Source organism: Sparassis crispa (assembly GCF_003851025.1).
Source record: "Sparassis crispa DNA, contig_000001F, whole genome shotgun sequence".
NCBI classification, from domain to species: Eukaryota; Fungi; Basidiomycota; class Agaricomycetes; order Polyporales; family Sparassidaceae; genus Sparassis; species Sparassis crispa.
Window position 1 is genome coordinate 461,497 of NW_020939748.1, and position 12,052 is coordinate 473,548.

Consider the following 12,052-nt stretch of genomic DNA (forward strand, 5'->3'; position numbering starts at 1 on the left):
CTGCTGTTGTTGCAAATGGTACGTCCTTACTGCATTCCCACGAAATACCCAACTCCTTGGACAGCTCGTTGATGTCCGCAAAATTGTATGTATACTTTGCATCATCTTCTGATCTGGGTAATTGTGCTGACAGGTCGCGACATGGGAATGCGCAATCTTCATCAAACTCTTCGAGCGTGCCATCCTCGAAGCGCCGTCCACCGTACCATATTCGTCCTCCATTGTGATGTCTTCCCCACTGTGACAGCCCGGTGTGCCAAATCTGACGTTGCTGATTGTACCATGCAAGGTGTTCACACAGAACGCAGACGAATAAGTGATCATCGACCCATTTTGATAAAGGTGACATGCCATGAGATCTAAATAGATCAGTGCCAGCATCTGCGAGATAGCCATATACGCCTGACGATGGGGAGACACCAAAACATGTGCAAGTATCAAGGCATAGTTCACGCTCGTTCGTCCGTACCACACTTCCCGGCCATTGACTATAGTGGAGTGGTATTGTACGATAAGCTTCGGCAACATCTCACATTGCAGCCTGAGAGCCCGGCGGTAGACGACGAATGAGTAGGCATATAGCATTAAAGGTTCCCCAAGTGCTTGGAAATAGATCTGAGTCAATGGTGGAGTTAATGGACGGATTGGGAAAACGAAGGGATGGCGTGTGAGGGAATGAGTAATTCTGTACAATGCGAAACCGGCCAGGCCGGCCAGGCTTTGGGATGATGGATAAGGGCGATGATTGGAAGGGTCCAATGAGGTGCTCAAGATCTGTACGGGAGAATGGTCCAATGTACCTGCCTTTGGCGATCTCGGCATTAACGATCTTAAGGAACTCCGGAGCAAATGTGACGATCGATTCCTTATTTGGAGGGTCTTGAGTACGAGTGATTTGAGGAATGTTGATCCTGAAACCAACTCGTAACCCGTCCGGTAGGTTCTTGTATCGTCCGAGAAGTCCTGCTGTGCATAGTTGACTCTCCCACGCATTTGCATTGTACGGTGTAAGTGCTCTATGCTTTCTCTGCTCGAGGACATTGCTGAGCGCCATGTGTGTTCTGGCCACACCCTGAACAGATGTGACAATTGTCGTGTCTGGTGGCAGTGCATCCTTGGACCCGCTGCCAGTCGTGGCAGAGCGGTCGACCACCATCTCGGAGTGAGAGCGCCTTGTTGATTCTCTGTGAGATTGTGGGGTACGTTTTGTTCCAGATGACGATCTCATTGCATTCCACAATCTTGTGTGGGTGACGTCCGAGACAAACGGCACAAGCGGAGTACCCGTTCCCACTTGCGCCCGCCTGAAAATGTGGCTTTCTGGCTGGGTAAGGCTGCGTAGATGGTCTCACCATGTTATCAGACGTGGATGATCCATTATATGTCTCTGAGCCACGTGAACTGGCTGGACGGCTCCGCGGAGTGTTAGGGGCCGCAACGGCTCCAGATGTGTATCCTGCCATCCGTTGGTCTGCCTATGGAAGATTGAAAAACATGTCGGAGGATTGCAGGGGAGCATTTGTTTGGCATGGAGCAAACGGAGGCATGCATGGAGCAAAATGGAGGCATGCATGGAGCAAAGAAAGGCATGCATGGAGCAAAGGAAGGCATGCGTGGAGCAAACAGAGGTATGGATGGAGCACGCAGGCATGCATGGAGCAAACAGTGGAGCGGAGGAGGATCAGATTGCAGCATGTGATGAACAAATTAGCAGTGTAGGCCATTCAGTCATTCAAGGAGGCGTACGAGGAGAAGATATGAAAGAATTGTTTTTTGGTCAGTATTTCAGATGTGAATGCAATTTTGTCGACACGGTACGCACACGAAAATCTCTCTCATTATCCTTCAGGTTCCGTGCTTCCCAGTAGACGCGTTCTTTGACCTTTCGCATGATCTCATCATTGATCCGCGAGATGTTCCATGCACCTTGCGGTGATGGTATCGCAAGGTGCCATGCCTTCCGTTGTTCAGCTTGATAAACAAGGAGAGTCTTCTGGTCCAGAGGATCACGAGAGGAGCGAAGCTCGTGGATCTGCAAGTTTCCCCAGAATTTTGCCAGCATTGCCACTCGATCCTCAGGCCAGCTGGCCTCTTCCATAGCGCGAATCATGCGAGGGGCTGCCTGACAGAAATCCTCCCATGTGAGATCCTTATCTTCGGTGACGCCGCGAGAGTCTCGGGCAGAGGCTGCCGGAACCCAAGATGTCGTGCCGTTTGGATTCTGCAGTAGGATCATTGCTTCATCATCGATTGTGCTCGAGCCGCTCAGCGCCTCGTCTAGGCCCTTATTGGTGTAGTAGTGCATCTCGGTGTAGAGGCCTTTCTTCATCTTTCGAACTGCATAGGTTGCCGGGAGAATCGGTGCTATCGTCGGAGCATCTCTGTCTGGAATGAGTAGGTACTTCTCCTTGTTCTTCTTTAGCTCTTCCTTGTGGGATAGCTCTTCCTCCTGTCTCAAGGTGTCTAATCGTTGTACCTCTGCTTCTTCTGCCAGTCTGATCTGATCGGCGACATCAGTTGCATCGTCGTTCACCTGCTGCTCCCATGCTGCCTTGTCTGCATCATTCCCGGCCTTCCATATGTTCTTAAGAAGCTGAACAGCTTCATCCTCAGTGGTATTGGCATTGATCAAGGGAGCGCGAGTCACTGCATACGTCGCGGAAGCATAATCTGGGCATTCTGCCACTGTGGGGTTGACAAGAATTCGAGCCATTCTTTAAAGAGTGTATTCTGTAGAAGCGAGTGTCTAGATTCAAATGAAAAAGAGAGCTCCACTGCGCGAGAACTACGTGTACTTCTCAGCAGTTAGCCGTGTAACGAGCGACAGTTGTGGTAGGAAGACGAGAGCACTCAGCCACAACTGCCTAATCCGTGCGTAGACTAAATTCTGCGCTCCCGCTCGTTCCTCGTGCTCTCATAGAATACGATATAAGTTCAAAAAGAAAATGTGATCTTTTGCTGATGTAGTACCGGTGACTCGAGGTGCGCCATCAAAAGCTCTTCTCAATCTTGTGACAATTCCCAAAGCTTTTGACGAATTCTCTACGAATCTTGGTTTTCGATTCTCTACCCACTTGTCCAAAGAACAGTCTGCCGGTACAACGATCGTGCTTTCATTGGCCCGCTGACGTCACTTCGATCCTCCTGTCTGGAGACCGTCCAGAGTATTGATGAAGTCGAGCTGATTCACAAGCTAGGCCAGGTCAACCGACGATGTTCTGCAGTCAGGACCGAACATTGTACACATATTCAGCAAGATGATAGAACTTGAATTGTACTACAAAATGCACGCAATACAACGAAGTAAAGCAGGGGTCCAACGATGCGCGCATCATCCATTCCAAGTCTGTCGAACTGTTTCTTTCTTCTGACGCTGTTTGTGTCGAGTTTAAGACGCCGAGGGACGCGGCGTCCACCCAGGGTTATTGAGAGCGATGGCCCCAACGCCGCCCTCAATGACGGTGTCGACTTGCAATGCGAGCGTGGGCGAGACCGGGGTATCTTCCATGGACCAGAGGGCCACGGCGACGGTGCTGGACAACTGGTCAGCATACACTTGCGAACTGTCGGGCGGGGCACTCACTTTGTGCCGCTGTAGTTCAGGATACCCTGGGGGACGGGGAAATTAGTCTGCGGGCCGAAGTTCGCGACGCGCTAGAGAACCAAATTGTCATGAGAAGGGGCATCTGATATCGCACACATCCAAGCACGCGCACCTTGCCGTAGTTCCAGCCATTCACGTATAACTGTGCGCGGTACGGCTGGCTCGACGTGTCGTACTGGAACGACATCAGTACGTCCGAATTGGCGGGGACGGCGAGATCGAACGTCGTGACGAAGAAGCCAATGCCGGGTCCACCGCCGGGGAGGCCTTCGGTCAGCTCGCGAGCGGTCCAGCTGGACGTGTCGAAGCCGGGCAGATGCCAGCCTTCGCGCTCGCCATAGAAGCCGCCCTCGTTGAGCACGCCCCGAACCTTGTCGGGGTAGCTGCAGGCGAAACGCGTTACAACGGGGGACATGCAGAGAAGGACGAGACTGACTTCATGTAGCCGCCGAGCTTGCCTTGGACCTTCCACACGGTGAAGTTCCCACCGTTGAGTTGGAAGCCGGGAATGCCGCGGGGTGATTTCTCTGCACAACAACGCCATTAGACTATCTAGTCATGCAAAGGTAAAGAAACGATCACCATTGGCATCTTCGTCGTTTCCCGAACTATCCTACATCCGATTTTTAAGCTCAACGTTTCACAAGAGAACGGCCTGCACATACCTGCACGACCGTGATGACGTTGTCCTGCCCGACCTGCACGGAGCCCGGAGGGAATGTGTACAGCTCAGTGGTCTGCTCCGCCGAGATGTCGTACGTGGAGTTGAGGAATACATCATTCAGATATACCGTAGCGCCAAACGCTGAGAGAGTGGGCGCTTAGCCTATCGTAGTGCCGGACTCGTGGAAAAAGAAGACACACCGGTGCCGCCGTTGATCGTCAGATTGACAGAAGTCTCGGATCCGGTACCTTCGAAATGGCCGCGCCAGAGGACGGCATTCTCGCAGCTAGAAGGTTGTTCAGCACTCGCACCAAAAATGCAAAGATCTCACACCACACTCACTATCCATAGTCACAACCTGTCCCCAAGCATCAGCGCGCCCTCGCCACGCACAAAAACGGAAGACACGCACCATACAACACCCGCCCGTCCCCATACAACATCGCCGGGATGTTCGTCGTCGTATGGTTCGCCACGACCCACTCTGCATCCGAATAGTTACTCAACACCTCAGGTAAGCTGTCGTTGTAGCGCCACCCGGTCAACGCGGGTACTGTCACCTGCGCCAGCGCCGTGCTCATCTGGAGAGACCCTACGAGCACCCCTCCCTGTGCGCCACCGTCGGCCGAGGCGAACTCGAGTTCGACGGGCACGCCGTTCCACGACACGCTCGTCACCTCGGGAGGGGCGACGACTGTGAGCGGGACGCTCGCGTTGAGGTCCCCGCGGAGCGCGAGCTCGCCGTCGGCGATGGACGCGTTGCGCACGAGGTAAGGCCCGCCGATGAGCACGGTCTCGTTCGTTCCGAACTGGAAGTAGTTCGGGAAGTCCGTGGACGCGCCTGCAGTGGGGATTGCAGGCGCCCAGAAGGTCGCGGTCGTGATGGGGTCCGCGTACAGTATAAGCTGGGTTGCCGAGTCCCAGACTGTGACGAGCCCGGTGATTCCGGGGAGGAAGGTCACGGTCGTGATTCCCCCTGCTCCTCCAGCGTTGGAGTAAGAGACGTCTGACGCTTGAGCGCTAGATCCGTTCAGAACGAGCGCGACCTCGTGGCTCTGGTTGGCGTCGCCGTAGAGGAACAGCACGTCGCGCGCGCCGATGGTACCGGCATAGAATATACTCGCGGTGGAGTACAGCACGCTTGACTGTGCACCGAACGCGTAGTCGGTCACGATGACCTTGCTCTGCCGCCCGTCGAGCGCAATCGCGCCTGACGTGCTGGGGATCGTGAGTGTGCCAGCCGAGGTGGGAACTGTCAGGGTGAAGTTAATATTGGTCCTGCGTGCAATCGCTGTCAGTGGCTATGTAGACAGCGCACTAGTCCGACTGACGTAGAGGTCGAGTCCGCTTGGCGTGCGATGTAGAACCCGGTCCCCGTATCGTAGTTGTACAGGAGGGTGACGTACGCGCCCGAGCCGTTGACGGTGACGCCAGGGATCGTAGTGCTGGTGTCGCCGACCCAGTCGGTCTTGCGGAACGAAGGCGAACTGCGGAGGAAGATTCCCTGGCGCTTAATTTCGTCGTACTTGTCGCTCAGCAGCCGCGACTCGCGTATCGACGCGCCGTAGTCGTAGCTGCGTGCGGTGAACGTGGTCAGTCCAGGAGGAACATACCAGAACCAAAAGTCACCTTGAGTATACCGAAGGCTCAGGAAGTCCTCCCCAGCTTGTGCCACTGAAAAGGGTGGAGTCAGAATGGATAAGGGATGACGCAACGAAGGTCATACCCGTAAATCATGTAATAGGATATGAGCTTTACGTTCGACGCCCAGTTCTGCTTGTAGAACACGTCCATGAAATCTGCGCCCGTCAGAATTTCGCAGTTGTTGTAACCGGGACCACCCCACGGGTCGAACGCGCCGCCTGTCATGTCGAAATGAGTTGCCACGAAAAAGACGTGAAAGCATTGTGCACGGCACCTTGGAACTCGGGCATGTACCACGGCTCGCCTGGGTCGACCTCCTCATGGTACTGATGATAGTTCGTCACGACAGATGCCCACTGCTCAGGATGGGAACAATCGAAGCCTTGTGGGTACGAGTCCTACGAAGTAGAGCATTAGAGTCGGCATGAGGAAAAGCAGGATGCGCACGTACAAGTCCGTAGATGTTGACAGCGCCTGTACCGTTGACGAAATTGCGGCCTTCGCCCGGATCGTTGTACGTCCTGTTCCCGCCTTTCAGCCTACTATCTAGCTTGCACGGATTAGCGAGAAACTCACAAGGGGATGAGAACACCCGCTGAGCGGTACGCCGCCTCGAGCTCGGCGAAGTATTCCCCGGTGACCGCATCCTGATAATACTCATTATCTTCACCGTGTCGACGTCAGTGTCAATTCCAGTCTCCTCTCGAGCAGCATACTTACCGACCTGTACGGCGAGGATGGGCCCGCCGCTAGAAACCTGGTTCGGGATGACATTTTCAGCGATGCCGGCGATGTACGGCTGCCACGCGGCCTCATAATCCGACGCGTTCGTACGGAGCTGACCCGCGACGAGACTCGTGACCCAAAGCGGAATGCCGCCGGCGGTGGTCTCGGCATTGATCTAAGGAGCATTAGCGGCACTGTGCGGGAGAGTGACAGAGATCTTACGTATGGACCTGAGCGCGAGAGGCATTAAGAAAGCAAGGGAACGATGAGAGAGATAAAACGCGCCTGGGCGCAGCACGATCCAAAGCCCTGCGAGTTTTGCAGCATCGAAGAACGGCTGGAGGGCGCGCCAGTCATTGAAGTCGAGCACGCCGGGAGCGGGATTCGTCAACCCCCAGTGAATGTATATGCTATGGCGCGCCAATGTTTGAACCATGGAACACCAAGAGGAAATACAGATTTATCAACTCACCTGACTGCGTTCAAGCCGGCAGCGACCATCTTCTGGAAGATGTCGAGCCAGAGGTCAGGTACGGGGAGACGAAAAGTATGGAATTCGCCCGAGCTGAAGCGCTAATGTGCTGAGAACACATAAAAGGAGCATATATATCTTAACACTGACTGCAAGAAAATGCGTTGGTCATAGACAAAAAGCGAGTAGTTGTCCCACTGGACAACGTCCGTCAGGTTGTCCGATTTGAGCGTGGGGGACGCAGCAGCGAGGTCAGCATATTCGGCTCGGGTTGACGCAGCTGTCCGGAGCGTGAAAGGCCAGGTAAAAAAGACGATGAACAAGGAGAGGAAGGCTGGGAAAGCCCACGAAGAACGGCGATGCCAGAGCATGGCGAGGCGTCGAGAGAGGCCCGGGAGTGGGAGCTGGCCGTCGTTTTTATGCGACAGAGAGGATTCCAGTGACGAAAGCACATCGTCCGAAAAATATGCGGTGCGCATGGTGGCGGACCGGGACGATGGTCGCGACAAATAGGAAGCGCGAGAGCGTGAGTCGATGCGCGTGGGGAAGCGCGGAACGATCACGTGTGTCCGCACCTGACCACGTCTTCCTTTCGCCAGCGGTCCGCTACATACGCGTCCTCTCTTCTTCGGTGCCCACGACTTTATTCCCCCCAACCATCCCTGCCAATCTTTTGTGCTGCATGACAAATTCACGCGCGCGGAGAGTGTCCGTAAATAGGTGAGTTCTTCGAACGTTCATCCTTAAATCATTTTTTTCCAACGTGAGCTAAAGACGCCAGGATGGCTCACGCAGGTCAGAATACTGCGCTACTTGTTGCGGTCCCGCACGTCCATGTCTCCCCAAACTCGGTCTCACAGACTCATGTGCGTATGTATCACGCCTCCACTTAACTTCCAGGAAATCAGGGGTGCGAAGGACCGAAGCCACCCCAGCAATTGCCCAGCTCTCTCCTCCTGAAGGATATTCTTAGGCAAGGACGTTTTTACGGTGAGTAGCTCGGCAGAGCTGGGCTATAGGCATCCCGTCTAGCCATTGTGATCGCACCGGGTGTCCGTCGCGTTCTGGAGTCTGCCTTTGATATGCCGAAGAAGAAGGCGTGCTACTACTGCTTGGACGATTACCAGCCGCCGCGCCGAAAGTCCTGTGTTTGCCGGTCAGTTACGCGCTCCGTAAGTTCCTTCCCCCGGATTTTTTCTTAATGTCCGGTGAGCAAAGTTGAGGCGCTGCCGACGCACTCGCCGTGTGACAATAGCCGTGCGACCTTCGACGTCTGGTGAGTAGGGTTAGGACGGGCACTATCCGTGCTCGCCGTGCACATCCGTCGCTTTCACATCCGGGCATGAATGCGATGCTACTTATTTGGGTTGTAGTATGTAGTCGCTTTACCTCTTCCCCTGATTCTGACCGCGATATCTCCACTTCGAAGCCAACCATCTGGGCGTGCTGTAGTCCGCGACAGGACGACGAGTGAGGTCTAGAAGAGCTTAGCATGGCTAGTACTCTGAAAGTTCCATATGACATTTGTGCGAATTTTCCAGTCGAGAACATGTTCGTTCGAATCTGATGGAACATCGAACAGCTATCCTTGTCGTGAATGTTGAGTAGCTAGGTGTACTGTATCCCGAATCAATAAGGCAACACCGCTGCAACAGAATATGTAAGATGGCAAGTCTATATACCAAGTGTGTTCGAACTACGGAGAAAACGAGATTCTCGACCGACCACTGCAGTCCGGACTCCCCGCCTCTCCAAAAACTCTGCAAATTCGTTGACACACTGGATGGAAGAACCCGGTGATTCGTAGACGTCCCCCAGCGTCATCGTGACCTCCCGCAGCTCAGAGAACTGCTCCGACGTCACCACCTCGCGCAAGTCCTCCCACCTTTCTTCGATGGCGTGCAGGCGTAAATATAAGACGCGCACACGGCAGCAGGGGGAGAGAAAGCGCAGTATCTCTGCTAACGGCACGCCACCCGTGTTTGCCATAGAGAACGTGCGCAGTGCGCTGCAGTTGTTCAGGTTGAGGAGGCGCCCTGACGCACAAAATCGATCGTATTGTATAAACGACGAGCGGAGAAAGACGCGACTTACATTCAGCAAGAATAAATTCCTCCTCGGGTTCCACCTTCAAACGCTCCAGATGGGGAGCGACAACTTCAATTGAACTTCCCGCGTAATCCAACCCCGACCGAGGTACCGCTAGCTCTAACGAGCGGACGGACTGCGGAGATGTCGTAGAAACGATGTATTGGTAGACGGACCACATGGACCGCATGCGGCTGACGAGCGAGATATGCGTGAGTGGCGGGCAAGACGTCCACGGGCGGCTGAGAGGGTAATCCGACTCTACTTCATCATCGGAAGGAGATACACGGTCCCACATGAGTACGCATTGCAAACAGAGGCGTCTCAAGAGGGGGAATGCCGATATGATATCTCTGAACATCTCAAGATTGCGGAAGGTGCACCCGGAGAGATCGAGTCGAGTGACATTCCTGAACTGCCTCAAGGTGGATACGAGAATGCCAGCATAGCGAGATTCGGTCTGCTGAGCAATGAATGCCTGTAGGGATGAGGAGCTGTTGCCGAAAATATCAGCCAGCCGACCCGTCCACGGGGGATTCCAATAGATCCCTTTGAATGTCAACGAGCGCACTAAGTCGAGCGGAGGTGCACCGTTTGAGTAAGAGACATCTACGAGGGATCCGAGCCGTTCATTCTCTTCTACGTGCATGTTGCTAAAGAGGTGAAAACGGCTGCGCGGGAGCCATGCGTGCGATGTGAGGGAGCAGCTGCGTAGAGAGGCGTGGTCGTCGGATAGGTAGTCGATGATACGGTCTGTCAGCTCAAGTGGAAGATCGTGTAACATCTAGAGGTAGCATAGAGAATTCACCAAAAACGGATGGGTCAATTAATCAGTGTTTATAGCTAGCAAGTACAAACGCACTTTTGTCTAGGGTATTTGTCTACTAGTAGGGTGACTGAGCCAAAGATGCATGACTCCGAGAATCCCGGAAAGTCATCGGAGACGCCCGTCGATCATCAGCCTGTCACCTGCCACTCGCGCAAGTTCAAGCAAGACTCGGGAATGCCTGCAGTCTTCGTGCCTCGTGCACTGGAAAATAACGCGTCAACTCATGGATTGATCAACTAAGAGGTGAAGAGTTCATAAATGTATGGTTAGACTGCTGTCGTGGTAAGTAGGTCATATTCCTAGCCCTCCGTGCCTAGGTGCAACTCCCCGCTCTGCCTTGTCAGATCATTTCCTGCGCTGGTCGAAAGGCATGCCGCCGACCTCCCTTACACGAAGGTAGACGAGCTCGTCACCAAAAATGATGCTGGTCCTCATGTTCTAGCGTAATTAGTCTCCAGAGCGTTGTTTTGTATTGCACAAGCAGCAACAGATGGCGCAGCGGCGACGATAAAATTCTCTCCCAACGTACGACGACCAGCGTGAGCGTACAAAATCTACTATGGAAAACTCCGCCGGCAACGTCCGAGATGGGCGCCAGCTTGCCCACCTTCAACATTTTGTACCTCCGTATCCTATGTAAGGTAGTATTCGTATCGCGCGCTTCGTTGGAACCGATCATTCGGAAGTATAGACATGGTCAAAATTTTCCGCAACGTTAGTGATTGCAATTTATGTCGTTCGCTGGAGAATGGGGAGACATTGTCGAAATTATGATTGCTCAACTGAATATTACAATTGGACGACATACTATGGCTTCTCAAAAAGTATTCATCAAGTGCTATATTACCCGTCAAACTAAGGATGATTTATGCATATTGAACGGCACGACAAGGCAATCCACAAAACATTCATTGCAAAGGATGTAGAATTGAGCAGCCTCAATAGTGCCAGTACAATCATGCATACACGCACGGGGAACGATTAATGTAAGTCCTCGGCAAATCCTTTCCCCTTGCTACTGATTCTTCTTCTCTGCACTGATCCATTGCTTGGGCGGGTCGTTGCGTACGGGGCTCTGCACGCCTGCGAGAGCATACACACCAAAGAGGACGAGAGGAACCAGCACGCCGAGTGTCAGGATTAGGGCGAGCAGAAGCGCTGGAGTGAGTAGCTGGTAGCGAGCGAGAATTCCTCCACTTGGTAATGCGTTTGCAGCGGTGGAGTTCGAAGAGTCGAATGGGTTAGGAGATGAAGATTGGCGTGCGAGGTTTGAGCGCGACCAGCCGCTGTAGAGCACGAGGTAGTGGGGATGGGTACGTGCCAGGGTAGCAAGCGCGGAGGAAAGCTGTGATTCTATTATAATATTGAAGTCAACTGCGACGACACTGACGCAGGATTGACAACGTACCATGCTTTGCCATCATGCTCTTCCGTGTAGCTCCATGAACACCCTCCAGTGAGGGCATCCCCATGCATACCACGTGCTTCTCCTTTGCATCCCCATGCGCAGGCATTGGCATGTCGTCCTCATCTATACTGGTATGTATAAGGCGTGCGCCGCAGCGCAGCGCGAGTTCATCCGCAAGTTTCTCAAAGGGGTTCACGCCTCCTGTGCGGCGTACATATGGAAATTGGAAGGAGGCAAAGGCAGACTCGAGGGTATTTACGAGCCCGCTGGACGGTGATAACGTGTGCAAGTCCGCGGCATGCAGCTGGGAAACGTCAACTTCAGTTCAAACAGAACGACACGGTCAGATACTTACATCAACTTGGTTGATGAAGACAACAGCGTCATGTGAGCAGATATCTGGAGCCTTCAGGAGGTTCTTTGCAAAATCTGAACCTTTAGATGAATCAAAGGCCAAGCTTGGCGAGCTACAGGTACAAGTGAGCTGTATGTTTGCCAGAGGACAAGCAGGGAACATACCTAACTGAAGACCATATAAGGAGAGGGTGTGTATCTGAGAAAGCTAAGGCAGCTACCGGCAGCAGTGCCAAACTGATGAGATGCATGGCGAGCACTAG

At 53.5% G+C, this 12,052-nt stretch overlaps 5 protein-coding genes across 5 annotated transcripts; all 5 read right to left on the minus strand.

Moving 5' to 3' along the window:
• Positions 1–529: 529 nt before the first annotated feature.
• On the minus strand, positions 530–1,156 carry SCP_0201410 (hypothetical protein; the record flags this gene model as incomplete). Its single annotated transcript, XM_027754056.1, has 1 exon — positions 530–1,156. The coding sequence occupies one exon, from the start codon at positions 1,154–1,156 to the stop codon at positions 530–532; it is 627 nt and encodes a 208-aa protein (XP_027609857.1).
• A 269-nt stretch (positions 1,157–1,425) lies between these two features.
• Positions 1,426–2,713, minus strand: SCP_0201420 (hypothetical protein; the record flags this gene model as incomplete). Its single annotated transcript, XM_027754057.1, has 2 exons — positions 1,426–1,475; positions 1,825–2,713. 2 exons carry the CDS (start codon positions 2,711–2,713, stop codon positions 1,426–1,428), a joined length of 939 nt encoding a protein of 312 aa, XP_027609858.1.
• Positions 2,714–3,388: 675 nt separating this feature from the next.
• SCP_0201430 (Probable beta-galactosidase) lies at positions 3,389–7,589 on the minus strand (the record flags this gene model as incomplete). The annotated part of the gene is made up of 20 exons (XM_027754058.1): positions 3,389–3,533; positions 3,584–3,654; positions 3,717–3,987; positions 4,041–4,131; positions 4,187–4,217; positions 4,270–4,409; positions 4,469–4,554; positions 4,611–4,626; positions 4,681–5,546; positions 5,600–5,842; positions 5,898–5,942; positions 5,995–6,130; positions 6,187–6,310; positions 6,364–6,433; positions 6,489–6,576; positions 6,633–6,813; positions 6,861–6,868; positions 6,924–7,048; positions 7,111–7,203; positions 7,261–7,589. The coding sequence occupies 20 exons, from the start codon at positions 7,587–7,589 to the stop codon at positions 3,389–3,391; spliced, it is 3,159 nt and encodes a 1,052-aa protein (XP_027609859.1).
• Positions 7,590–8,784: 1,195 nt separating this feature from the next.
• SCP_0201440 (hypothetical protein) lies at positions 8,785–9,982 on the minus strand (the record flags this gene model as incomplete). The annotated part of the gene is made up of 2 exons (XM_027754059.1): positions 8,785–9,146; positions 9,205–9,982. 2 exons carry the CDS (start codon positions 9,980–9,982, stop codon positions 8,785–8,787), a joined length of 1,140 nt encoding a protein of 379 aa, XP_027609860.1.
• Positions 9,983–11,042: 1,060 nt separating this feature from the next.
• On the minus strand, positions 11,043–12,040 carry SCP_0201450 (predicted protein; the record flags this gene model as incomplete). The annotated part of the gene is made up of 4 exons (XM_027754060.1): positions 11,043–11,380; positions 11,436–11,739; positions 11,791–11,902; positions 11,955–12,040. The coding sequence occupies 4 exons, from the start codon at positions 12,038–12,040 to the stop codon at positions 11,043–11,045; spliced, it is 840 nt and encodes a 279-aa protein (XP_027609861.1).
• Between the last annotated feature and the right edge of the window lie 12 nt (positions 12,041–12,052).